Below are 27197 nucleotides of genomic sequence, written 5' to 3' on the forward strand. Positions count from 1 at the left end.
TTTCAAGGGTCTGATAACTCCTCCTTCTGCTGTGTTTCTCTCTGGCTTCCAAACCCCAGTTCAAATGTTGCCTTCTCAGTAAAGCCTTCTTCAGTTGCGTTATTCCTCCTCATCCTCCATTCCCAGTGGCCAATCTCCTGACACATCCTACTGTGGTCCCCTAGCATTTATTATACCATAATTGTTTATGACTTATTTGTATAATTTTTGCTGGATGCTCAATGTTTTTTGAATGAATATACTAATGGGGGTAAAGATTGTCCCATACCTATTGTCCTTTCTTTACCACCCAGCCCCCCAGCTTCCATGGAACCCAGTCTCTATGTCATTGGAACTGCCTCTCCCTCTTTCTGCGTGAAAGTAAAAGTTTCTCAAGTCATTATCTCTTCTCTCTTGGCTATTTGCATATCTGCCAGCATAAATTACTTGCTAGGTTTAGAGAGACCTAACTTCATAAATAAAACTCCCTGTCTTTATCGAACGAGACACAAAATTCATTAAAGCTTTGGTTTATTCTGAATGTTATTTTTCTCTTAAGTAAGCAACAATTGATTGGTTTTTCAACTTCCTCCTGATTCTTTCTAGCTTCAAAGCACACTCATTCACCTGTCCTTGTAGTGAGGATCCTGTTTGGGTGACTACTCTTCCCTTGCATTTATACCAAGTTTGAAATGTAATACATTATTTTTAAGGGGAAGGTAATGAGGACTTCATATGAAAGTTGCAGGCAAATTGTAAGCATTATAAATGGCTACTGCTTGTCCTGTAACAATAGGCACACACGCCAGCTGTGAAGGAAACTGACATGCTGTACTCGGGCAGAAACACCGCGTGATAGGGAAACACAGTTCTTTGTTTGGATCCATTTCCTATGAGTGCGTTTCATATTATATCTGCGCATGCCAGCCCCCAGGGACAATGTGCTTGCCCCTTAGTGAACGGCAGGAAAATATGCTGCTCTTCCAGCTGCACGGACCTCCTGATCATCAAGAGAACATATTAAGATCATTACCAGGAACCAAAAGGGAGCAAACAGAAGAAAAGCTGGCTCCATCCTCTGATGATGGTCTAGTGAGTTGAAATGGTGCCTTACTGCTGTGGGTCAGTCACCAACCTTGACTGAAAAGGTGAGAGAAGAAAAGAAAAGAAAAGAAAAGAAAAAAAAAGAGCAACAACAAAAAGACAACCTAAGATGGTTTGGACACGATATTCAAGGGACCTGGCCTTTTATGAGGCAGAGACCTCCTGAGTGCCTAAAAAGCTCTGCTGGTGAGTAACTTCACCAGGTGGCTTTGCCACAGCTCAGTATTTTATGCCACCGAGAGGAGTTCCAAACACAATGTGGGTTTAGTGCGCTCTCGTGCTTGCCTCAGCAGGAAATGGCGGTGGTTAAACTTGGCCCGCTGAAGCCTGTGCTGCCCAGGGTTGTTGATTTTTGCTCCCCACAGCAAGTCTTTGGGGGCCAAACCATAAAGCTGACTTGTCATCTCGCTCTGAAGTTTGATTTAAACACTTACCTGCAAACGATGACCCTGCATGCGCACGGGCGCACAGCACACACTCACACACAAGCATACGCGCACGGCACAACAGGGTGGATGGGCTGACCAGTGAATGTGCTGTGAGAGGTACGAGGGAACTTATCTGGAGACTTCTGCCCTGGGCAAGCTCTGTCTCTGTTTCCCTCAAGGAAGATAAGAAGGGATGAGAGAGCCTTTGGTTTATGTGTTAGCCCCTGTCTGCCTATTTTGCCTATCGGGTTTACTATTTAATTCTCATTGACAGATGTGGAGGCGGATATAGGTGAAGCCTCAATATCATTGAAAGATCACCATTTCCTCTATTATGGAATATTCCACTGCTCATGTGTGTCAATATGGGGGGGGGGGATATGATACTACCTGGAGAAATATGTCTTCCCTTGTGTGTGAAGCCTGAAGGAGTCTCCCCAAGGCAAGATGGGACCATAAACCTGTGGTTTAAAATTCCATTTTTATATTTTCCAGTTGAAACTATCTCTAGTTTCTAGACTGAGCTGTCAGAGACGGAAAGCTTATTCTCACGTGGTGATTTGATTTCTCTCCCGCATATGTGTTTGTATGTGTATTCATTTATTCTTTTCTCTCATTTGCTCACAATAAATGTGTTCTTCTACACCTTGTCTTATATTCTTTCATGTACTTTAATAATACTGCTATTTCATTGAGGGCTTGGTAATTACTGTTCCTTCCCAAGTGCAGGCTAAAATCTTTTGGGAGAAGAATGTTTACAGTGCTTCTCAAATTTAGCCTGCAGAAGAATTACCTGGAAGGCAATTACACAGATTCCTGGTCCCCACCCTCAGAGATTTTGATTTGCACGTCTGGAGTGGGGCCCAAGAATTTACATTTCTAACAAGTTCCCAGGTGATGCTGATGCTGCTGGTCCCAGGACCTCAATTAAGAGCCATACTGCCCTAGAAACCCATCATACAGGACTTTTCTGCTTACTTAGCTTCTACTATTTTTCCTCCCGAGAGCTCTCGAACTAGTCATGAAAAACAAGCTGAACTAGTCATCTTGTTCATAGAGGTGGAATTAACATTCTTGTCTCTGAGCTATGTATCAAATCAAGGACTATCGAGCTAATTCAACACTTCGAGTATGATTTGATATTTCAGATTCCAAATCTTTGCCAGTTTCAAATCATTATAGGACTTTTACAATACGTTTTTGTCTATGGAAAGATGAAAAATATTACCAGTCATTTACTTTCTTCCTCCCTCCCTCCTTTCCTTCCTCCATCCCTCCCTCCCCTTTTCTTTTTCTTTCCTTCCTTCCTTTCTTCCTTCCTTCCTCTCTCCCTTCCTCTCTCCCTCCCTCCATCCCTGCCTCCTCCCATTTTCTTTTTCTTTCTTTCTTTCTTTTTTTTCTTTCTTTCTTTCTTTCTTTCTTTCTTTCTTTCTTTCCTTCATCCTTCCTTCCTTCCTTCCTTCCTTCCTTCCTCTGATGGTGTGGGCTTGAGTAAATGAATTTTCCTATTTCATTCTTTTGATTCCTGTAGTGCCTGACATTTTTCCATCACCCTTGTTCCCGTGTTCTTAGGGAAAGAGTGGCAATTGAGTTGAAAGGCTTGATACTTGTGTATTTAATGTTTTCCCCAATGAGATAATTGATGATTTTCCTGAATCTGGCTACAGAAAGCCATTTCAGCATGCAGTTTGTTTTTATGTTCCGAAGATTCACCAAGAGGCACCAAAGATTAGGGGAACAGAATTCTTATAGTCTTCATTAATGCTTTTCTGTGACAAAATGGACCGCTCTTTCAGGTGGATGGGTGAGGGGTGGGGATGATTAATACCATGGAGAGCAAAAAGGAAAGGAAAAGAGAGTTTTAGAGATAGTATATTCTCTCTAGAAGTCATAGAACATGTACAAATAATGAGAGTTCTGAAAGAGGGACAGACCTGGCTAAGTATTGTGTCAGGGAAGTCTGTGATCTCAGGCTATTAAATATTACCCAGCTCTTTCTGGCTGTCATAATTCAAAACTACAGTGACACCATGGTAGCCGCAAGTGGTAATCCTGCCTTTGCAGAAAAGACTGAGAAGAAGACAAAAGCTGGGAAAGATCAGAGAGCATAGTGGGTTGAGATAAAGAGGTTATCTCACTTTTCTATGAAGCTTCGTGAAATACTCAGCTTGACCTCTGCTGTTGGATAATGAATTTCAGGGAAGGAAAATGGGGGAGTGTGGAGGTAAGGGGGGTAGTGGGTGGAGGAGAATGGGGGCCAGTGGTCAACATTTCCTGGATCTCCTGGAGCCCAGCTAAAAGGACTGGGCAGAGTTGCATTAAACCTGATTGGGAAACTCTGCTTAATACATTAAAGAAACAACTTGCAGAAACATCTACCTCCCTTCCTTCCTCCCCCAAACAGTAATGAGTCCAAATTGCTAATAAAACATAAAAACTCAAAGATGTTGTGCATGGGCCATTTTTCTGAGCTGGTTATTTTTTATGTCAGTTTTCCCACAGCTGTGAGCATGCTATAACTATCAACTTACCAAATGCCCCAGTTTAAATGAAACTTAAAAAGAATGTATTTAGGAACTTTATAAAGAAGGTAGGGAGAAAAACAGACAGGCAAGCTCTATCATTTTTTTTTTTTTCTCTTTGTAAGTAAGAGGAATTGGGAAGGATATGGGGTGGGGAATGGCTTGAACTGATAAGTCTCAGCTACTAGAGGTTGAGATAAAAGATGGAAGATTTATTCTTCTCCTTGCAAAGCCATTATTCAAATTGCGTTCAGCCAGAATGGCATGTGATAGAGTCTCACACATGCTACTGTGTGATCTAACTTCTGAGGTTAACTTACCCAAGTAGAATTAAGGGGCGAGTCTAAAGCACAAAGAAGAACAAAGAGTGTTTCTTATACCTTAAGCAAATTCAAAATCCCAAATAAAGGTCACTCCACCCATGATGGCTTGAATGGCCTTAACTGTCTAAGGAAGTGTACTTTTTGCTGTCTTTTTCATTGCCACCTCTCAAAAAATAACAAACGGTCCTATTTGGGAACGCAGGAACGTTGTTACAAGGAGCGATTGCCAAAAATTTAGGAAATAAACATGAAACGCATGTTGTGGAGATGAAACTTGCATGTTATACTCTGGGGCTCAGCAGCATCATTCAAGCTACAAAACACCTTAGGGATATTTAATGTTCTGTGCCCACTCCTTATAAGTGTATATGACTCAATATCCCCAATGAGTAATATGGCTGGTGGCCATACCACCTTCAGCTAAGCTCTCATAAGCTGAACCAGGCTGGGCTGGGTCCGTGTTCTTATGGGAGACCTCCAAGGAAACCCTGGAGGTGTCAGCGATGATTCAGTGGGTAGTTCCCCGCCTTGAGCCAGTCCCAAATCACATTTCTTTCCTGCTGTTAACGGGTCCTTTATATATGCAGGTGCAGCTTTTTTTTGAGAATCAGCCCCAAACCTATTTGGTTAAAAGGAAAAAAAAAAAGATTTTAAAAATATAAAAGTCAGGGTAGAGTGGCCCCCAAAAAAGGGAGAAGGAAAAAGGAAGGGAGCAGCAGAAACAGGGGAGAAGTGATCCATTGCAGGCCACATACCCTTTCAAGAAACTCAGTGGTGCCCCTTATTTGACTGTATCGGGGCACGGTGGTCACAAATTGTGCTTCAACTGAGTGGGGGTCATCAGGGACGAGATTTGGGGATCTGCTTTGAGGTGGAGTGTGAAGCAAGCATAGATGCTCTTGGGATCCTATGGAAAGTTCGGACTTGCCCATGAATGACCCACTCAACACAAATCCAGAAGATTTTCATAACCTCATTCAAAGGTCTCAGAGGCATGCTGTCCCTGGGTGGACCGGCTCAGTCCCAGGGCAAGCGCTGCATTGCCAGTCAGAGCCATCAAGGATATGTGGTCTGCAGCGTGTCTTCTGGTAAACACTTACCCTGCCCTTCTCATGGCTTGAAACTGCCACCGAGTTTTATTGTTGGCAATTAAAATGCTACTATGTCCCTTTCTAGAAGCTGTTTTGAAGGTGTTTAAGTTCTTATCGAATGTTTTGAGGGTTTTGGAGTAAAAAGCACTTGTTAATATGCAAGAGGAACTGTGAATATATTTCCTTTCTTCAATTAAATACACTCAGGCAGCTTCTATCCATATTAAACCCAAGGACATGAGGGGCACCTGGGTGGCTCAGTCAGTTAGGCGTCCGACTTCAGCTCAGGTTATGATCTCACGGTCCATGAGTTCGAGCCCCGTGTCGGGCTCTGTGCTGACAGCTCAGAGCCTGGAGCCCGTTTCAGATTCTGTGTCTCCCTCTCTCTCTGCCCCTCCCCTGTTCATGCTCTGTCTCTCTCTGTCTCAAAAATAAATAAACGTTAAAAAAAATTTTAAAAACCCCAAGGATATGAATAAATCTGCCTAAATATTTTCTTTGGGATTGAAATCATTTTCTAAGTAAATCCCATTGGATGATGTAAAAAAAAAATAAAAGAACAAAGATGAAACAGTAAAAAAAAAAAAAGAAATCTTTTCAGTATTACAAAAGAGAAAAATTTGTTTAGTTTATTTGTAAACTTGCAAAATATTTCTAGGTTTGCAAATAAAATAAACGGTTTTCTATACAATTGTTTTTGAAGTCACATCCAGCCTGTCTCCCTAAAATGACAAAGCCCAGGAAACAAAAACAAATATCTCTTCAATAGACTTGAAATTAGTCCACATTTATATTTTTATTTGAGGGATGTGTTCGATTTTTAAAACACTGCAAGCAGGAAACATTCAATTCTTATTAACAGAATTTTCTAAGAGTTTGCTTTGCCTTTCAAAAGAAAAAACAGTTACAGAGTGCAAGATAATTAAAGGTTCAAAAACTGCACGTCTGCTTTGTACTCACATGAAGTTAATCATACGTCTTCTTGAATGATCTCCCCAGCCTTGAATATTGCATAGTCATATACACAAATCAGACTTTTCGGCAAAATGCCCTATCATCAGGTTATATGACATTGTATCACATTCACAAGGTGTCCCTTCCTAGGTCTAATGCCTGATCTCACTTTATACTGTTCAGTTTGGGTTAAATTTATTTGCTCACTCAATGCTAAGAGATGTATAAGGAAACTAACAAAAAGCATATCACATCTTTTCATTTGCAGAAAAGAAAAATAAGGGTTCTGCATTCTAATAGGAGAGGTCACATCATACATTCTTTTTACATTGGCTAGGTTTTGAAAACATCTCAGGATATGTCAAGCTTTATTTCTTGTTTAGTAATCATTTTTATTATATATCTGTAACTATACAAAATTCTGCCATAATGATGCCAATATGAAGGCAGAATTATAAAAATACAGAACAATCACAATAGTCGGGGTACATTCGTGTTTTCCCCTGAGGTGTGGCTACGAAAGAAAAAGCATATTTACAATATAATCTTTAATAGAATAGCAAAAGGAGGACAAAATGTAAAAACCTAAACAAGAAAGTTTACAAAGCGTGAGGTTTTCCTCTACACAGAGGTTGGGTGAAAACAGGCTTTATTCCCGCTAAAGTAATGGAATGTGAGAGTTAGGAAATATCCTGCTCTTTTTATTTTATGATATGAATTCAATCTATAGGAGAATCAGATTATATTGTTAGGCCTTAAGCCTTCTGAGGAATTGGGTTCTACCAGCGGTTGAGGATGTGGAGGGGCTCTGCAAATTCGCTGAAGTGCCTACATCCGGGGACCCCTGTTACCTTTCCTCTTTCAGGGGTCAGGGCCTTCTTTCTTACTGACCCTCAGCAGCTCAGGCCTTGGCCTCCACCCTGCCCTGCTCTGATGTCTCATTTGGTGGTACCCTTACCAACGTGCAACACAAGAAACGCACCAAAATAGAACACCAGAGCTTTTTTAGGCCAGAAAGAACACACCAGCCTTGAGGAACTGGGAACATTTTCTTGAAGGGGAAAGCACTTGATATGAGCCTTAAAGAGGATTTAGTGGGGCGCCTGGGTGGCTCAGTCAGTTAAGTGGCCGACTTCGGCTCAGGTCATGATCTTGCCATCTGTGAGTTCGGCTCAGGTCATGATCTCGCTGTCTGTGAGTTCGAGGCCCACGTCAGGCTCTGTGCTGATAGCTCGGAGCCTGGAGCCTGCTTCTGTTTCTGTGTCTCCCTCTCTCTCTGCCCCTCCCCCATTCATGCTCTGTCTCTCTCTGCCTTTCAAAAATGAATAAATGTTTTTTTTTTTTTTTTTTTAAAGAAGGTTTAGAACCCTGAGCCCTGGAAAATGTTTCAGGTAGAGGGACAAGTGTGAGCAAACTTGTGGGCATAGGAAAGGTCAGGATATACGGAGAGAAAGCAAACATGTCCAGTTTGGCTCTAGCCAAACCTTACAGGATACACGTTGGTGTATCCTATAATAGTGGTGATGATTCTAAAAATCAGGATGCAACCAAATAACTGAAGAATATTTACTTCGTTCGATTTGCAATTGAGAGCTTTTTTTTTTTTTAATATTTATTTATTTTGCAAGAGAGAGAGAGTGAGTGGACAAGGGAAGGGCAGAGAGAGAGAAAGGGAGAGAGAATCCCAAGCAGGCTCTGCACTGTCAGCTCAGACTATGACATGGGGCTCAATCTCACGCACTGCCAGATCATGACCTGAGCTGAAATCAAGAGTCAGAGGCTTAACCGACTGAGCGCTCCCCAGCCGCCCCTGAGAGCTTGTTTTTGAACAAGGGAATAAAATTATTAAAGCCCTGTTATGGTGGTATCCTGGAAAAGGAAAAGAGGACTGATGAAGTCTGTAGTTTAGTTACTAGCATTACACCAGTGTTGGTTTCTAGGTTTTTTTGTAAACGTGCCAGGGTTAATGAAGAAATTAACACGAGGGGAAGCTCGGTGCAACTCTTCTGAAAATCAGAAATCATTTCAAAATAGAAAGAAACAACAACAAAACATCACTATGGGACTTCATCTCCAGCACAGGACCTTCACGTTAGGGGCGTCAGGGGACGGCTTGGCTGTGGCCACAAGCCAAGCTCCTGGAACAGAGTAAAGCATTTATTGTTTTGCTGTAAGCTCTGGAGGTCTGTTTCCTGTGTCAAGAATCTTTGTTTCTGTGATTTCACCTGCTCTTAGGGTCTGCTTCTTCCTGTGCCCTGCCATAAGGGTGTAGTTCTCAGCTGGGAGCCAGGCGCTGCCCTGAGGACCCATGCACTGGGCGCGATGCGGAGCCCCGGCTCCCTGGGTCTTCTCATGATCTTTGTACCAGTTCTCCCCCCATCCGCCATCCTCTTGATGGCATTGTGAGTGTTCCCTGCCACGTGCGATAGTCAGTAAAATGTTTTGGGGGCGCCCGGGTGGCTCAGTCGGTTGAGCATCCCACTCTTGATTTCAGCTCAGTCATGATCTCAAGGAGCCCCGTGTCGGGCCCTGCACTGGCGGTGGGGAGCCTGCTTGGGATTCTCTCTCCCTCTCTGTCTGCCCTTTGCCTGCTAGGGCCTGTGCGTGCACTCTCTCTCAAAGTAAATAGATAAAACTTTAAAAAAAAAAGAAGAAAGTAAAATGTGTTTAAGACCATTCGGCATATCATTTGAAGAGTTGTTTGAGTTCATTGGCTTTTAATAGGTGATTTTAAGTGTTATCTTTCCATTTAAGACTGTCTACCTGATTCTGGGATTCTAAGTGCTGCTGTGTGTCTGTCATTGGAAATATTTTCTGCGGTGATGAATGCAGACTAAGAGAAGCTGACGGTTTACCCAAAAATAATATAAATGTGTTTCATCCATGAATGCTTACTTGTATACAAAGAGTAGGGCATGAAGACATATGCAGCTTTTACGAGGTAATTGTCCTAAGTTTCTTTTTTAATTCTCTGTATCTCCCACGTGCTGTATAAAAACCTGAGGATACACATCAGTATGAGTCAAAATAGCAGAAGTTCACTGGTATAGAAATACACAAGTGTGTTGTCTACGGCCATACCACCCTGAATGCGACCGATCTCGTCTGATCTCGGAAGCTAAGCAGGGTCGGGCCTGGTTAGTACTTGGATGGAAATACACAAGTGTGTACATATTTTTATGGTGTGTGTGTATTTTTTCCATCAATCCATAAGAAGCCTGCTTTTTTGGATGAAGTTATAGCTACATTTCCTGTAACCCGTTTTGGATAACCTGTTATCCAAAAGTGTGTACTAGATCGCTTGAGTTACTTAATGACATTTATTGCGAAATGAATTCAGACACTTCCTATTTAGAAACATGTTTCCTGCTTTTCCATCATCTCTTCTCAAAAACATGAGGTTCTCTTACAGTTTGCTTTAGCATAAGCATAATTTGGATACCCTGGGCCAGTCTTAGATGTTGCCAGCTTCAGCTAGAAAAGAGTGATCCTGACTGTTCAGATTGTCAGAGGAGAAGCAAGAGACTTTTGGCCTCTTTCCCTGTCTCAAGTACTTCTCAAATTCTGGTAGCGCTTGGGTTGCTCTGTTGCCAATCAACATGTGAGGGTTCAAACCAGGCAGAGAAGCCAAGAAAGAAGAATTGGGCCTTTCAGTTCTTCTTTGTTTTGTTTAACAGCAGCCCCCAAGGAAAAGCAACAAGGTGTGATGCATTAGAGTGTGAATGCGTCAATCAACTGCCTGGGTGTGTGACTTGAATGCCAGGGCCAGCTGTGTGACCTTGGACAAATTACTTAACCTCTCTGAACTTGTGTTTCTTCATCTGTAGAAAAAAAGGATAAGAATTGCAGCCAGATTTGCTTTTAGAATTTAGTGAGATATTGAAGTTTAACTCTTTGCACATTGCTCGGCATTTAGTAAGGACCTATTAACTTTTATTTTTGTAATACTTCTTCTTACACTTCTTTGTTCTTTCCTACCTCAAAAGTTCACCTATACCACTGAACTGTACATTTGAAAAAGGTTAAAATTGTAAATTTTATGTTATGTACATTTTACTACAGTTAAAAAAAAAAAAAAAAAAAAAAAAAAAGAGTTCCAACCACCCCAGCCAACCAAATACAAAAATCACCTTCCAAAATAAAACAACATGCATCCAGGAGACCCAACAAGAAGAAAAGTTATGTTATAGAAAGAACACCAGACTAAGATTCAGAAGACCTGGGATCTAGTTAACTCTGTGTTCTTGACCAAGTTATTATACCTTTCTGACCTCAGCTTTCTCCTTGGGAAAAGTTCTGGGGGGATCAAATGAGGTAACAGATTGCTTTACGACACGTATAAATTGGCATTATTGTGGCCAGAGTCACTACTGCTTTTTATCCACTCCTAAGAACAGATCCAGGATGTTGTAGAGAACTGCAGGAAAAGGGTCCTGTTCATAATGCATTTATTTGGTTACAAAAACATCAGGGCATTTAATAATGGAGTATGAAATAGGCTCTGACAAATTCTGATCGACAGAGTCTGGCCATCTTGACTCAGTTAAGGGGACATGCCCTGGACCCCAGCTGTTGTTTCCATGGGCCATTTCCAGTGCCCCTCGACTGACCTTATTCAGGGCACAACTGCCACTCCCAAGAGCCCAAAGCCAAGAACAAATTCAGGGAATTAAATCAAGGAGAACCTCCCCGCAACCCAGGCCTCCCGGGGCTGCAATAAAGGGAACTCTGACTTGGGCATCAGACTCCTGGGGTGAATTTTTCTGCGGTCCCTCCAAACTTAAAATAATGATTGTAGCACTTGGGGTCACAGACTATGCGGTTACCTGCACCCCCATGATTTCCCCCATTGCTCTTTAGAAGTCAGTATAGGTCATCTTCAGGGAAGGGACAGATTTATGTAGAGCCAATGCCACTGCTTTTTAGGGAGATTTGGATTTACCCGGAATATAAGGATCCTCATAAAAACACCCACAATTTGACTTTTACATTTTAAAATACATTATTAAGTTTTTGAAATTTGAGTGGTAAATTTCTCAAGTCTTTCTCTGTCTCTCCCCCCTCCACCCCCTCTCGAATCCAGGGCCTCCTGGGCCCAATATAATCGATATCATCACACATTCCAAAAGGACCTCCCATTTTAAGCCTGTCCCCTGATACCTGTGCTCTCTCGACAATGGCTATTGGAAAGCAGCTCTTACAACCTACTGAGCAGTCCACATTCCGATCTGAAAGTGAGAAAAGCCCTCGAGCTATTAAAATCACATACATTAGTCAAGTTTATTGTTTAAAAACATGTTTCTGAATTTTCTTTTTCGTCTTCTCCCTGGCCTTTGAGACAAAAGGTTTCCATCTCAGGTCCACGGGTAATTTCAATTTTATCATTTCTGCTAAATCTCAAAATTGGTAATGAATAAAGCAGAACCCCTTGTTGACAGGAAGGTTATCTCTTGCTAATAAAAACTGCATATATTTATCTGGGTGTTAGAACCATGTTTTAAGTCCCCCATGAATAGCGACTGTAAAAGGCAAAGGTATCCAGGCAGAGAGTACCTAAAAGATTGTGGCCCCCAAATCTGGGTGGCCCAGTTGGTGTAGCATCCAACTCTTGATTTCAGCTCAGGTCATGGTCTCAGGGCTCATGGGATTGAGCCCTGCATCAGGCTCTGTGCTGACAGTGCAGAGCCTGCTTGGGATTCTCTCTCTCCCTCTCCCTCTCTCTCCCTCTCTCTCTCTCCCTCTCTCTCTCTCTCTCTCTGCCCCTCTCCCCCCAAAATAAATAAATAAACATAAAAAAAAAGAGTTTGGCCCCAGATAGAATTTTTTCTGAAACTCCTTATCGTTTGTTGCTGGCAAGTAAAATCTTCCAATGTTCTGCATTACAATAATTTCTGTCTTGGTATTTACAACTAGAGGGAAAAAAGAGGAGTGTTAGCAGGAAGGTAGTAGGGTATAAGAGGAACTATTCTCTCATTCAGCTGACTCTCTGTGTTGCCTTTTAATCTTTTTCTAGGCAGAACACAGCCAGAACCCTGATTAGGTGATTTTTAACAAACGTGTAGTTCTTGGTCCTCTGAAGTGACTGTTGTACTTACACTGACTTCCAGGAATCTCCACTGCCTTCTTCCTGCTTTTTTCTCCCACCTCACCAGCTACCCCTCCTCTGCCCAGCGCTTACTGTAAGACTGTCCCGCATGACTCAGCTCTGAGACTCACCCAGTCTGTGGCTTTAAAGACAGTCAATCAGAATTGATTCCCAAGGGACATCTTCACTCCTGACCGCCTGCTGAGCTCAGACAGTCCCACCCCTTTGCCTTCCTGATTTCTCCATCTGTATGTCACTAGATACCTCAAATTTAACTTGTGCAAAGTGCAACAGTGCACAAAGTGCAACAGTGCACAAAGCAAAGCAACAGTGCAAAGCAATGAGACTGTACTCATTGAAAACACAGTCATCCCACATTCCTCATCTTCCGTGCCCCTGTGGCCAACTCAGGTAGAGCTACTGGCTGTCCCTCAATCTGTCCTAGCTCTGCCCTCCTCCACCATGTTGTCTGCTGTCAGCCTGGTGCCAGCCTTCATCACCACTGGCCCAGACGATTGCAAAATCTCTTCACTATTCCCCAAACTTGAATTCTTACTCTCTGACAATCCATTTTCCATGTAGCAATTAATGCCATTTCTTTAAAATAAAAATCAGATTATGTCAGTCCTTTCTTTAGACTTCCCAATGGCTTTTCTCTGCCTTAAAATGAAATAGAAATGCTGTTGTGGCCAACAAGACCCCTCCCTACTTCTTCCAGGTTATCTCTTTCCCCTTTCCTCTTCCCGGTAACGGCCTCCTTTCTGAGTAGGGAACACCCCAAGTCTTTTCCCGCCTCGGCATTTATCCAGGTTGTTCTGTCTGTACACCTCTTCCTCCATATCCACACCCACACCTCCATATTTCAATATTCAATTCTCAGGCAAAATGCCATCCCTTTAGAGAGGACTTCCCTGAACACCTTACCTAAAAGACTTCACCATACCAACATCCCTTCTCATCACCATGTTATATTTTCTTTGGAGCCATTTTCACCATCTATAATTTTTTTTAATTTTATATATGTATACACACACACACACACACACACACACATATATATATTTTTAAGTTTTTTTGTTTATTCTGAGAGAGACAAAGACAGTGCAAGTCGGGGAGGGGCCGAGAGAGATGGAGAGAGAATCCTAAGCAGGTTCTGCACTGCAAGAGCAGAGCCCAACGTGGGGCTTGGACCCATGAAACCAAAGATTCAGCAGCATCCTTATACCAAGACAGTCCCCTCCCATCTTCTCGCCTGGTGTCTCCAGTGCCACCATAACTTATGATTTTGCATTTCCTTGAATCATCAGCGTATACAATGGAGCACATTTGCCTTTATCAGCTAAAATCTTTTGTAAGATGAGTGGAAGCCCGTAAAGAACAAAAGGGCATCGGGAAATGCAAAGAGAGGTGTTGAAAGGGGAAATGAGATAGAAACCAAAGGGTCCCAGTTTTGCTGTGGTTTGGCCAGGTCGAGATACCGGGTAACGCCATATAGCTTTTGTTAAAATACCAGAAACTCTGACAGATTAAAACGGAGCTGGCCCAGACTAAGTTATGAGGCCTTCTAGGCTCAAAACCATCTGACCTTGTGGAATTGTGCCACCTTACAACACCATGCATCATGGAGACTGTTTCGGTTTGGGAGAAGGTATACATACACTCACGCACCCAGCAGCATCTCGGATTTGAGACAAAGAAGACTGTGGGTTCAACTATGAGAGGTCAACAAGAAGGACATTTTTTTTTAAACCGAATGGAAAGGGCAATTTGCTGGCAACTATAGATTATTTATTTCTGAAAATATCCAGAACTTTCAAAAGGATTAGTACCCCAAGATTCTTTTCTTCAAAGATGAGAATCATGAACAATGACCAATATCCCTTTATTCCCCAAACTTGGAGGCTTTCCTCTTCTACCAACACAAAGCTTCTCTGAGTCAATGGGTGTAAAATTTCACCAAGTATCAGAATGAAATGGGCGTGATGGCCTCTGGCTTAGAGGGTCGTAAGTGACCAAAGAAACGCTTAAGTGTCCTCTTTCGTCTTGTCGTCTCTGTCATTATTTTTCATGTTCACTGCCCTTGGTGTCCTGGAACCTCCATACCTCCTTGGAAGCATTATTCAGCACCTACCAAGGTTTTTTCTTTTGTCTGTTCCTTGGAATTGTGTGTGGTGTCTGTTTTAATAGTTGTTTCGGTGCCACCGTGACCATATTGATATGACAGAGAGTTGGTCAAACAGAAATTATACAAGGACTATCATTGTAATTCAGACACTTAATTCCTACTTAGCACTGGATGCAGCCCTTGATGACTCACAGGTCATGATCCTCATTCCCCTTCATCCATCATTCGAATTTTTGGGTCTGAGGAGGGACTGGCACTTTCGCATCTCAAGTGCTCCTGGCACTTTACAAGGATAAAAATAGAAGACTTCTGAAAAACTTTAAAACATCCTTTGGAGAAAGGGAGGGGTAAAGAACCCTTGAGAAGGCGACCCTGTGCAGAATTCCGCACCATTCTGTAGTACACAGAACCGACACGACTCTTGGATGTTCAACTAAAGTTCTAGAAGATAACCCAGTTATGCCAAAGGTGTGGTGGGCTTGTACCGTGCAACGCACTCTTCAGCGACTACTGATATTTCTTTCCCTTCCCCAAAGCACCCTCCCTGTGATTGTCACATCAGGAGACTGGGAATATTGCAAAGTAAACATCTGGAAGCATTGATAGTAAACATAGGAGAGAAATGCCTTGCTAAAACCAGCCACAGGTCAGGAAACTCTAATCTTATCAGGGGTTCTGGGACCATAATCCCATAGACCGTTTAAACGGTGTTATGTCGCTGTGAATATGTGTTTTATTTCCATCCATCGGAGGCATCCTGTTTTGGAAAAGCCACTATAGCCGGTTTTTATAGGCCTGATGATTTTAGAGCAGATTACTGTACTTTTTACCTTAAAAAATAAGATGTGAAAGAGGACCGCAGCCCCTTTATGGCCTGAATTATAGGGAAAATATACCCATATTTATTTGTGTTTTCTTTTACCTATTAATTCATTTGTTTGTAAAATTTCTGTGACCACAGGATGACCAGCTAGAATTCAGTCTTTCGTGAAGCGTGGTCCATTGGTCACTAGCATCAAACTCTCAAGAGTGTTTTGCTTTAAAATGCATATACTTGGGGTCCTCCTTGACGGTTACAATCTTTGAGGTAGTACCTGGAAATCCGCATTGTAATCTGTTCTCCAGAGATTCTGAGGTCCAACAAATCTGAGAACCAGTGAGCTAGAAAAACGACCTAGGTCAGCAGATTATAGTGCCAGGACTGGGGTCAGCCTTGCAAAGCATCGAGATTTCGCTGCCTGCACCTGCTTTTCTTGACCTGTAAAAGAGCCTCGCTTGAAATTGCGTACAAAGACAGCATGCTTTGTTTTCTTGGGGACTTTAAACCTGGGCTCCATGGTTAAACGGAGAGTTCGCAGTTTTCATTAGCATGTCAAGGAGGCTTGTTGCCCAAGAAAGATATGTTCCAACACTGGCTTACAAGCTTGCTTTCCAGTTTGGGTGAGGACTAAGCAAAAGGAATTGGGCACTCCCATTGGCCCAGATGATGCCTGGATCTCACATTCCTTCCCATTTCTATTAATGTCAGAGGAATTCTGAAGTTTATGAAGAATGAAAAGGTTTGGCTCTTTTACTCCCAAATGTAAAGACCGTTTGGACATCATAATATTCAGTTTTCCTCTCATAGGAACGGAGAGGACAAGACCAAGCTATTTATGAATCCCACAGTACAATACTTCTAGAAAGACAGACACCTACACCAGTGTGTATGAAAGTGTCCTGTGATCCTTCTCTTAAAGTTTAAAGCTAAATTTCAGCGTACGACAAGACTGACTGCACTTCTCTACTTGAGAGTCTGGTGTCAGGACAGACCCCGCAGTCGTGCCTGAGCCTATGAGGGGCCATAGAACCTGGACGTGGGCTTGGAAACCAAAATATAACGTCAGCAGTTTTCTCTTTCATTTATTCCCTCTTATCAAAACCAACTTTGTAACTCAGGGGCTCTGTTCATAAAAACATAGATAATTTCATTTGGAAGGCCCAAGAGCTTCATGCTTGGGGTTCAAAAAAAAATTCCTCTTATCCCCTCCGGGCACAAGTGTCGGAGGGCTTGCACTCCTTGCAAACCCTCTGAGTAAATCAGTGCTGGGGAGCCTCTCTGCTCCGAGGACCGGGAGGTCAGTTACTAACTACACACAGAGCCCTGCAGCAGGAGTCTCTGGGAAGAGAAACGCAACCGCAAATACAATTCCTGACTTCAGGCCTGCCTTTTTATTTTTAATATGCTCAAAACCTCTTCAAATTCATTCTTCCTTTTGTAGTTTTTTTAGAAAATTTATTTAAAGATGTCGCATAATGAAAACCACCAATAGAGTGTATTTTCAGGGGTATCATCCAAACGAGTAAGTAGTTTTTTTTTTCAGAAAGCCCTTTTGTGCAACTGCACAGTATTTGGGGGCAGATATTCAGAATGAAGACACTCAATACTTTGAATTTATAATATGCAAGGGAATACCGTTGTTCACTGAGTGTGAAAGTCCCCACGGACTGCTTTTCCAGACATGAATACTCGGCAAAAGAGGCTTGGGTTCTGGCAGGCACACGGTTTCCCCCACATGAAATGAGGAGACCCACCAAGAAGCAAGGACCCTGGCCACCAGCTGCATGCGGTCGGTCGCTGGGAGACCAACAGGTATTCACTTTGCGGCGTGAGTTCAGCGTGGCCCCTGATGAGATTTCACGAAGGTGCTGGAGCCCAGGATTGGTGAGAGGCAGGCAACACCATCCTCTCACCCGAGAGGGGTGACCACCTGCATTTCTAACTCTTTGAGGTTATGCCATAAAAAGGCTTCGTTCTTCTCTGCCTCTACTCCAGGCCTCCTCCTTCGGTAAATCTCTCTGATCAGAATCCTGAAGCTGGAAAGATCCCCCCCCCGCTTCCCATCCTGATCACCAGGACCCAGCACGATGCTTCCTTCTGCCCACATGGATTAGCCAGCTCACCAGGAACATCTGGGTCGTGGAAGGTGTTAGTGCACTGAAGGGTCACAGTCACATCCCTGACTTTGGCATCAGGCAACTTTCAGTTTAATTCTCAGCTCCACTGGGGTTTGTAGACAGGTTACTAAATCCTGAGTCAGTTTCTTCCTAATATGGGGATAATGGGAGTGCCTACTTCATAGTGCATAGTGGGTATGGAGAGGATGAAAAGAATTCATGTCTGTGGGACATCTAACATAATGCACGGCACAGAATGTGCTCCATGAATGTTGGCTAATGATGAATAATATGTATGCATATATTCACATATATGTGAGTTTCTATGTATGTATCCATGCATGTATGTATAATATAGAAGTGTGTATACTCATGTGTCTACACTCATGTATTCATATGCACGTATACATATGTCAGTAAGACATATATGATAGCTACAGAACGAGGAAAAATGTATCAATTTCCATAAATTCTAACAGAACGGATAGAGAAGGCCGTAATCTTCGCGTTTCACGCAGAAAACAAATAGAGTGGGGGAAGACTAGAACAGCAAGCTAAAGGACAGGACATTGAGAAGGAAAGACTGGCGACAGGTGACACTTCCAAGGAAAAGCCCAGTCCGTTGCAGGCACCACCTCTCTTCCCCACAGCTGGCCAGATAGACCTAGAGTTTCCCCCCCCTTATCATTTCACTAGTCCTCCTGATGCTCAGGAAGGACGCGGAGTAATAAATTTCACCCCTGGGGCCCAGACGAGGAGAGGCAAGTGGGGCCCCTACAGCTCAACATCTGAGCAAGGGTCGTAATGCTGACCCGCACATGCACAGCCCCAAGAGGAAGCACCTCCTTAAATTCTGAACCCTGTGCACTGTACCAGCTTCACCCTACACTGGCCCGGTCACCACACCTTGTCCAAGGGACCGGGGGGAATTTGGTAGATTACCTTTCTGAACCAAGGTTATCCACAGAGCCCGTGGTAGAGGCCTCTTTCTGTCACTTCCTTTGCTGGTCCACGTCTCCCAAGCGGGACTGCTCCTCAGCTAGTCCCGTTCTGCTATTATGTGCCGTATCCCAGCCGCACTCAACACCCAACATGAATTCACTGGAGTCTGGCAACACCGGCAGGCTCTGATCCTGTCTATACCTTTACCTACAAATTTCTGACCTCCTGTCCTCCACCACTCTTTGGTGTGTGCCTCCTGTACTTCCAACCTTGACTTGTAGGGACTGCTGGTTAGAGCCGACACCACCATTGCTTTGGAGATGAATGAGTCCTGGTGGAAGTCTCCTTTTCCTGAGGGCACCTCAGCGCCCTGACCTCTGGGAGAATATTCGGTCCCCTTACCTCAAGTTTCAGTTCCCCTGGATGCTTCACGTAGGAAACTGGAGAAAACAGTCATAGCGTCAGCTGCTCCGATACAAAACTTCAGGGTACCCATTCTGGCGTCGCGGCCATGTGGATCCAGGAAAAGGGGAGCAAAAAGGATCTAGGCCCTTTAAGAAGGAATGGCATAGTGCAGGGATAGAGAAAGGCAACCAGAACATTTCCTAGGATTTTTCTTATGATTCTAGGTTTTCCAGTTTCCAGATCTCCAGGAAGCTACAGAAAAAGATCTCAGGATGCAAAAGGGAAAGAGGACTTTGGGGGAGGGGAAATATTCAGGGAAGACAGAACAGCCTATGCTGCCAACACACTCCTAGGCCAGTCACATTTCTTGAGGACCTACTATGTGTGAGTCAGGCACTTGCTAGGTGCTCGGGATGCTGGGATGGGTAAGCCCAGTTCCTGCCCTGAAGAAGCTAGTGTCTCGTGAGGAGGACAGGCATGGAAATAGGTACTTTCCATAACTGGCTTGTTGCTGGAATAGAATATTGTCCAGGATGCCATGGGAAACTAGAGAAACGGACAGTCCTACCCCAGTGTGATAGTCTGGCAAGGCGTTCGTGGAGAAAGTAATGCCTGAGCCGAGAAGCATATTCATTCATTCACCATTCATTTATTCAACAAATATTCATTGGGCATCAATGGCCTTTCAGATACTGCGTTAAGTTTGAATGATACAAATGACATATACTGTTGGGTTTTTTTATTTTATTTTATTTTTTTAACGTTTATTTATTTTTGAGACAGAGAGAGACAGAGCATGAACGGGGGAGGGTCAGAGAGAGGGAGACACAGAGTCCGAAACAGGCTCCAGGCTCTGAGCTGTCAGCACAGAGCCCGACGTGGGGCTTGAACTCACGAACCGCGAGATCACGACCTGAGCCGAAGTCGGCCACCTAACCGACTGAGCCACCCGGGCGCCCCTGTTGGGTTTTTTTAAAATGACATATACGTTTTAAAGATGGAGAAGTTAGGGGAAACTGCTATGAGTAGGCAGCATCAGTGATAATATTTTAGAGCTGATCGAAGGGCTCTCATAATCTCTCCATACCCACCCCCAAGTTCCTGATGCCTCCACCATTAGAAATGCATTCCTTTGTCTGAGCCACATTTAACATTGCCACTTCAGAACTTTACAAGTAGGTTTGGCCACAGCAAAGGGCAGCAACTTGCCTGAGAGGACTTGGTGCCAGGCCTGGGTTGCAGGGGTTGCAGTAGGTACAAGACAAAAGTAACCAAGGGTGGCCCAGTCTCTTTTTCTTCCAGGGAGTGCTAGGAGCTGGCTTAGCAGGCCCAGCCATCTAAACCAGCCGATCCAGCTAGCACAGAGTTAGGATGCATGCTTCACAGGTTCACCCAGACAGCCCCTCAGCCTCTGTCCACTGTGAAAACATGGGACACCCAAGTTGAAGGGAATGCTGAATGACACCACGTGGGTGTGCAGTGGTCTGTGACCGGAAGGTTTGCTGGAAGCAATTTGCAAAGGAGGCCTTAGAAAACCACCTGGATGGTTATTGTAAATTAAAAAAGGAAGAGATGCCACTTTTTTCTGAATAATTTTTAATACTAGGTTTATGGCTGGGTACATGTGATAGTCATTACAGCTTATTTAACTCTGAAATTATCTGGCCCCTCAAACTCCCCTGGGACCGAAGGAATCATGGGTCAAATTTTAAAAACAACGTCTGAAAGAAGATGATATGCCTTCCCTTAAGGAGAATGAATTCAAACCTATAAGAGAAAAAAAAAAGCTCTCTCTAGGAAGGATCTCTATCGTTTCTTATATCTGCTGTGTGTTTTCAGGCGTTTGAGCTCAGAAATTCACCCAGGCACACAGTTTACTTTAGTCGGCCCTTGCGCCCTTCAGTCCTGCCATCCAAGCTGCGCCTTTTCTAGTGGGGTTGTTTTGGAGATGGTCCAAATGCATTCTGAACCCTGAGCTCAAATCTCAGAGGCTTCTACTTCTTTGGAGCCGAACATTTCATCAGGAGCTGGGAGTATGGGAGTGAGTTACACAGAACAGCTGCGAGGTACCCACCACCCTCTCCCCAAGGATGACAAGGAAAGGAGGGTGTTGCAAGCATTCCTGAACAAGCCAGCTAATCTGGAGGCCGAGCCTGCTGGCCGGGAGCTACTTTCAAGAAGGCTCCCGCTGGAATTACAGCATCTCACAAGTCCTATCTGCAAAGTCCTCCTTCTTCAGAAGAGTGGCTAGGACATGGAGGGGACTGCGGGGGTGGGGGGGGGGGGGGGGGGGGGGGGTGGGAGGGAGAGTCAACGAGAGGGCCAGATGGGTGAAAAAGGAAGCTCTGGAGTTGGGGGGAATTTCCTTTTTGGGAACAGGATATTCTCTATCATTAGCTGCTCACAGGAAGGAAAATGGGAAAGAAGGGTTTCTTTTCAAGTGGGGAGAAACCCAGCAGCCAGTGAACATGCCTGATTTGGAATGGCAGGGCCGGGTACTTACGTTTGGACCAGCAAGTGCAAATGTAAATACTCAGACCCCTTTGAACTTTGAAACTGTTTGCAGCTCAGGCCAGCACTCCAGCGAAGTTTTATTGGAATGCCATTGTGTCCTGGCACCTTATTGCTGTAGAGGCATCGTCGTCAGGTACAGGGCTCTCAGAGTCTGGCTGGGTTATAGAAGCTCTGAACCCCTTGGTTGCACCGCTCACTGATCAGAGGCACACTCACCGTCTTGGAACCTCCCAGCCAGCCCCTTCCTCCTCTTGGCAGAAGCGAAGATGCTGTGTTTCAGAAGTCTGTGCCTGGCTTTGGCCAAAGCTGTCATTCCCTTTGTTACTTACATAGTAATCCCTTAAATGGAATCCCTTTATATCATCTTACCTACAGTGCAGGGTCCCTTTTACCTATTTCACTGGGAAAAAAAAAAAAAGGACAGGGACCCTCTTTCTAGCAGCTTCACCCTGCCCCCCATGATGTTGTCTAAGAAAGATCCTAGACGGAGCATTTTCCCATTGAGGTTACAGGAAGATGGCAGTTTGGAAAACTTCTACCGCATATCCATTTTGAGGTGCCTCAAATAATAACGTAAAGAAAACATTTAAATACGAAAGCTAAGGTGAGGATGGGGGGGAGGGTGTTGCAGAGAGCGGAGAAGGCCAAAGCAGAGTCCTTAGCTTTATATTAACCATCATGGTCAATGGCTCCTGTGAAAGGGAGACAGTAGTTTATATAAAATCTTGTCAACCTACCTCGAAGTGGAAAGAAAGGCTCGTAGGAGTGATTGAAGAGTTTGTTTTATTTATTCCCTGCATCAGAAGAAAAATCAAGAGCTGCTTGGCGAGTCAGACGTAAATGAGTTATACAGGCCACTGACATGGTGGACCAAACTTTATAACAACCACATTTGCCGCTGTCAGGCCACAGGCTTCAGTGGCGCCAGCTGTAATTACGGCTGATCACCTTTAATTCAGAGCTGCCTGCCTTGATAAAGGTGTCACAGCAGCAACTGTCGCATCAGCATCAATTGGGGATGTCATGCTCCAGGCAGACGGCTGGAGAAAGCTCTTCTCCACCCCAGCCCCCAGGGTCAGGCACACGGCCGGTAAACCTTGCTTTTTAACTCTTCGCCCTGAGTACGGCAATATTCCCTGAAGCTGTGATTTAAATTCCAAGGGACTCAGATTAACAGCCCTGTCCCCAGCAGCAGAGATCTTTAATAAACGGAGAGATTTCTCTGAACTGCGGAGTTTAGGAGTTGGGATCCTCTCCGCTTGGCAACAGGAGACGATACAAATGTTTGTAGCACCTATTCAGTTCATGGGTCACAAAACCAATGAGAGGCAATAGACTCTGGCAAAAGCTATGATTATTTTTGAAAAAAAACACAAAAAACACAACCCCCAAACCAAAAAAAAAAAAAAAAAAAAACAACCAAACCTTGCAACCCCACGCCTTTCTTCTGCTTTTGTGGTATTTAAAAAAAAATTCTAGTGAACTTCCCATTTTTTCAAAATCACATTTTTTTCTCCCTTTTTTTAAGGAGGCATTGAAGGGTGAGAGGAAGATTGAAGGGAGAGAAGGTAGGATAAAAAAAAGTTGTGCTAACAAAGCAGCGAGTCTCTGGACTGTTCTAGGTAAAGTCCTGGGCAGAAGTGTGAAGTGAAGGATAGAATCTGCAGTTAAAAGGGCTTCACTGCTGTTAGTGAAGTGATGTTTGACTCCCCCCCCCACCCACCCCCACCACCACCCCAGGCTGGTTTATCCTCACTCTGTAATTAAAGGAGAGACACACATACTGTTTGTTCTCCCTGGTATCCTTTTAAACTCACAGACAGCCCCACCTGCACTGGTCCCCGCCCCCCATCCCACCCCACCCCCAGCAGGTAGAGGAACGGATAGCTTGTCTTTCATTTTGAGGATGGACGTGTTTTAATTCCCTCTTCTTTGGACAGCTCACCTGAGAGTGGGGTGCCAATCTCAGAAAGACAAGCTTTGTGTTTTGCGACCAGGGAGGGGGGCCTTTTCCCTTCTGCCCAGCACAGGCCGGGGGAGAAGCCACTATGATTTCCCAGTTCTTGATGGCTTCAGACGCAGGCGTGTGTTTGGCCCCAAAGTGGGGCTGCCCTTGCTGACAGGGAGGTCAGATGTGAGAAATCTCTGGAGGGCCGGTGGTTGGCATCCAGCGACAGAAAATCCCATCCAGCTCCAGGAAAAAAAAAAAAAAAAAAAAAAAAAAAAAGGAGCCTTGAGCAATGGAAACCGTGTCACCTGAAGGAAAGCTTGGGCTGGGGACCTGTCTTGGTTGGTCAAGCCCTGTCCTTCCAACCTGATGGTTCACCCACTAGGACTCCACCTCTGCTGGTGTCTCCACTCCTGTTTCCAAACGCGGGGACTTTTTTTTCTTTTTTTTTCTTTTTGTAACCAGCATATTGTGTTTAAATCGGAACCAGTGGACCACAGAACCCCCGGTCCCTCTCTGAGTACGAGGCAGCTGTTGGGCCCTCCCCAGGCGGCACTGTTTCCCCCTCTGTTTACTCGTTTCTAAGGGCAATTGCACCACGAAGGCTCCCTGAGTCTGGAACTCGGCCTGGGGCTGTTTTGGTTACATTGAAGTTTTTGCTTCAGTTCTGCCAGATTTAAATGGTGACTTCACCAGCACTGAGCTAAAAAGGAGAAGGGGGAGGAGGGCGAGCCCAGGAGAAAGAGCGAGCAAGTGAGCGAGCCGGAGGGAGAGAGCCAGAGCTAGGCGCAAGAGAAGGGCCAGCGCATTACATCATCGCTTGGCCTGGAATCAAGTGGGAAGGATATGACTCACTCAGGCTAGTTAAGCTTTGGCTCAAATTCTACACACACTCATTCCAGAGCTCTCATGTTCTGCACCTCAGGAGGGAATTCAGCCTCAGTGATGTCCATGAGGTTTGTTTTTAATTTTATTTTCTTTTTTCCCGATTTTATAGAATTTTTTTTGCCCCTACCACCTTCTTTTCTCCAGTCTTCGTTCCCCCTCCTTCTCTTCTTTTTCTTCCCCTTCTCCCCTTTCTGCCCGTCTTTGTTTCTCCTCTTCTTCCTTCTCCTCTTTCCCCAGCCCCTCCGCTCCTCTTCTTGTCCCGAAGAGGCATTTCTTTTCACTTTGATAAGAGTTTTTGTTCTAGCACAGCGACCTGAATGAGTTGAACCGAGGCCGGGGTTGGGCAAAAAAAAAAAAAAAAAAAAAAAAGGCAGAGCAAGCCAGAGCGACAGGAGCAAAGAGGCCACAAATAAAAAGCGAAGCGAGAAAGAGCAAACTCGGGCGAAGTTTCTTTGCTGCGGTGTCGCTCCTAATCGGAGGAGACAGGGAGAGAGTTAAAATGCAGGAACCAATCGCTTCAATGGTGATGTAATGCAAGAACCGCAGGGTAGTTAAGTAATGTGAGAGCAAGGGGGTCAGGGATGCAAAGCATTTACCTGCTCTCAAGGGGTTTTCAGTTTATTATCAATTGCAGTGACTGTAACTGGCTTCAGACTGCAATCTCTAATTATTCACAGACGCCCCTTTTTTATCTTTTATTATTAAAAGTAAAACTATATTATGGTATTTAAAAAAACATGATATTATCACAGCTGTGTATTATTTTCCACCAGGATTCTCTCTCTCTCTCTCTCTCTCTCTCTCTCTCTCTCTCTGTTTCTTAAATGGCTCAAAACGGTTGTCTTTTCAGAAGGTCGAAGTGAAGTGATGGCGTGGGGGGGGGTGCTTTCTGAGTGTAACTGGTGAATTGCAAATGCCTGGAAAAGGATTCGGTGTGGTGTGCTATTGCATTTATTATTAAGAATAGACTGTAGGCTTTTACAGGAATAGATGCCGAACTGCCGAGGTAGCGGCCGTCTTTTGCCCATTATTTCAGCTCCTGTGAACAGCGCCTGTGCGTTTGCCTGAGGATTTTAACTTTCTGTTGTTTTATGTGACAACTTAAGCCAGTGCTATCGCTGGGACTTCTGTGTTCTTGAATTAATTTTAAGGTGATATGCCGGGGTTGTGGGAGAGATGATGAAAACTTCCTGATTGATTTGTCTGGACCCAGCCAGTTAATGTTGGCGAGTCAGGAATTAACACTAAATAAATGGAGAGAAGGGCAGACGATGCTGTTCTTAATGCTTCCAGGATCTTGTGTACCCAGAGAGAGAGACTTATATTTTGAAAATTACTACCACATTTCTGTGTGTGTCATAAAATATATTTAATGCTGTGTTGCACTGCTCAGGCTGAGAACTTTCTGAAACCATCCAGCATCATTATATAGTTACCAACTGAAGCCCTCTACAACTAGAGACCCGGCCCCCCTGAGAGCAGTCCTGACTCCTGGCTACTCCAAAACTTCTCTTTGCTCATTTCACCGTGATCATCATACAGTGAGATGCATAATGAGGCCTGGGGCATGTACCAGAGAGGTGTTTACGTTTATTTGTTGACTGCATGTTTTGCATATAATTGATCGTGACTTTTTAAGGATCTTCTTCCCTCTCTCCTTTTTTGGGCAGTGATGGAAGGGGCAGGGAAGGTAGAGGTAATTTTTGGAAGCAACAGCATGGTGTGGTGGGAGGTCAAGAGGCCTGAGTGCAAATCCTGATGACCTTGAGCAAATCACTTAAAGCATCTGGGCTTCATTTTGAAATGAGGGAGCAGACAAGGTGGGCTGTAAGCCCCTCCCCCACGTGTGGAACCAATCTGAGATGGTCTCTGAAGTCCCTTCCAGCTGGAAAGTTCTGTGTCTGTGTCTGTGTCCGTGGTCTGTAAAAGTTTTGCTAAAAGGTATTTGGCATAGCCTTTCAGAGAAAAGTACATTTGAATTCAAGATGCATTCGTGCCTTCAATGAATGGAGGAGGGTGAGGAGAAACATGTCTTTCCCCACTTTGAAGATCGTTTTTTGTTTTTGCTTTTTGGCATGATGATTCCTCTTGTGAAAGCCTGGGTATTCAGATGCTACCTGCAAGGGGTCCTCAAAGAGAGATGATTATGTAGGTGAGTCTGTCAGAAAGAGTGGCAGAATAGCGAGGGAGAATTCACTGATCCTGCAAGTTTCCCAGATGCATAAAATGGTGGTGAAAGTGCAGCAGACAAGTATGTTTCATTCACTCATAGTGATACAGAACAGTATTTGTAATGAATTTATTCCCCCCAAAAGATTACATGATTCTTTGATATGTTTCAGTAATTTTATTTAAAAACATTTTTTTAAGTCTTTACTTACTTATTTTGAGAGAGAGAGAGAGAGAGATAGAAGGAGCGGGCAGAGGGGCAGAGAGAGAGGGAGAGAGAGAATCCCAAGCAGGTTCTGTGCTGTCAGCCCAGAGCCCAGTGGAGGTGGGGGGCTTGATCTCATGAACTGTGAGATCGTGACCTAGCTGAAACCAAGTATCAGACGCTTAACCGACTGAGCCATCCAGGCTCCCCAGGTTCAGTCATTTTAACACAAACTCAAGTTTTTAGTTGAGATTGCAGGCTACATTTTAAAACTTCAGAGAATATGAAAGGCAAAACTTTTGTGCTTCTTAGAAAGATGATTTTCCCAAACAATATCCCCATTCTTCAGCCAAATTCCAGGGCCGTGGCCTTATTATAAAGTATTTCTGGACCAGGCTTAATTGTGCATAGGGAGAAGGGCCACAACTATGCCTATCTGGGGGGAAGAATTATCCGGAGCTGAAACGAAACCACCGGTGAAGGTTATTAGTCATTGTGCAAAGTTTGATGAGTGCCAAATGTGTGCTTGAGACTCTTCAGGAATAAAGAGGGCATGATTTCTTTTTTTAGAGCATTAC

General features: G+C 44.1%; 1 protein-coding gene across 3 annotated transcripts in view; it reads left to right on the forward strand.

The window, feature by feature from the left end:
* The window catches only part of CREB5 (cAMP responsive element binding protein 5), a 321468-nt gene that overhangs the window by 170037 nt on the left and 124234 nt on the right, over positions 1-27197 (forward strand). The window contains exon 1 of one of the 3 annotated variants that reach the window (XM_049642934.1): positions 23739-24313. The exons of the other annotated variants lie outside the window; for them this stretch is intronic. Within the exon in view, the coding sequence (XP_049498891.1) occupies positions 24267-24313 (47 nt within the window). The 5' untranslated portion in view covers positions 23739-24266. Of the gene's footprint in view, positions 1-23738; positions 24314-27197 lie in introns of those variants that run through there. 3 annotated transcript variants of the gene reach the window in all.

Source organism: Panthera uncia, chromosome A2, assembly GCF_023721935.1.
Source record: "Panthera uncia isolate 11264 chromosome A2, Puncia_PCG_1.0, whole genome shotgun sequence".
Taxonomy (NCBI): Eukaryota; Metazoa; Chordata; class Mammalia; order Carnivora; family Felidae; genus Panthera; species Panthera uncia.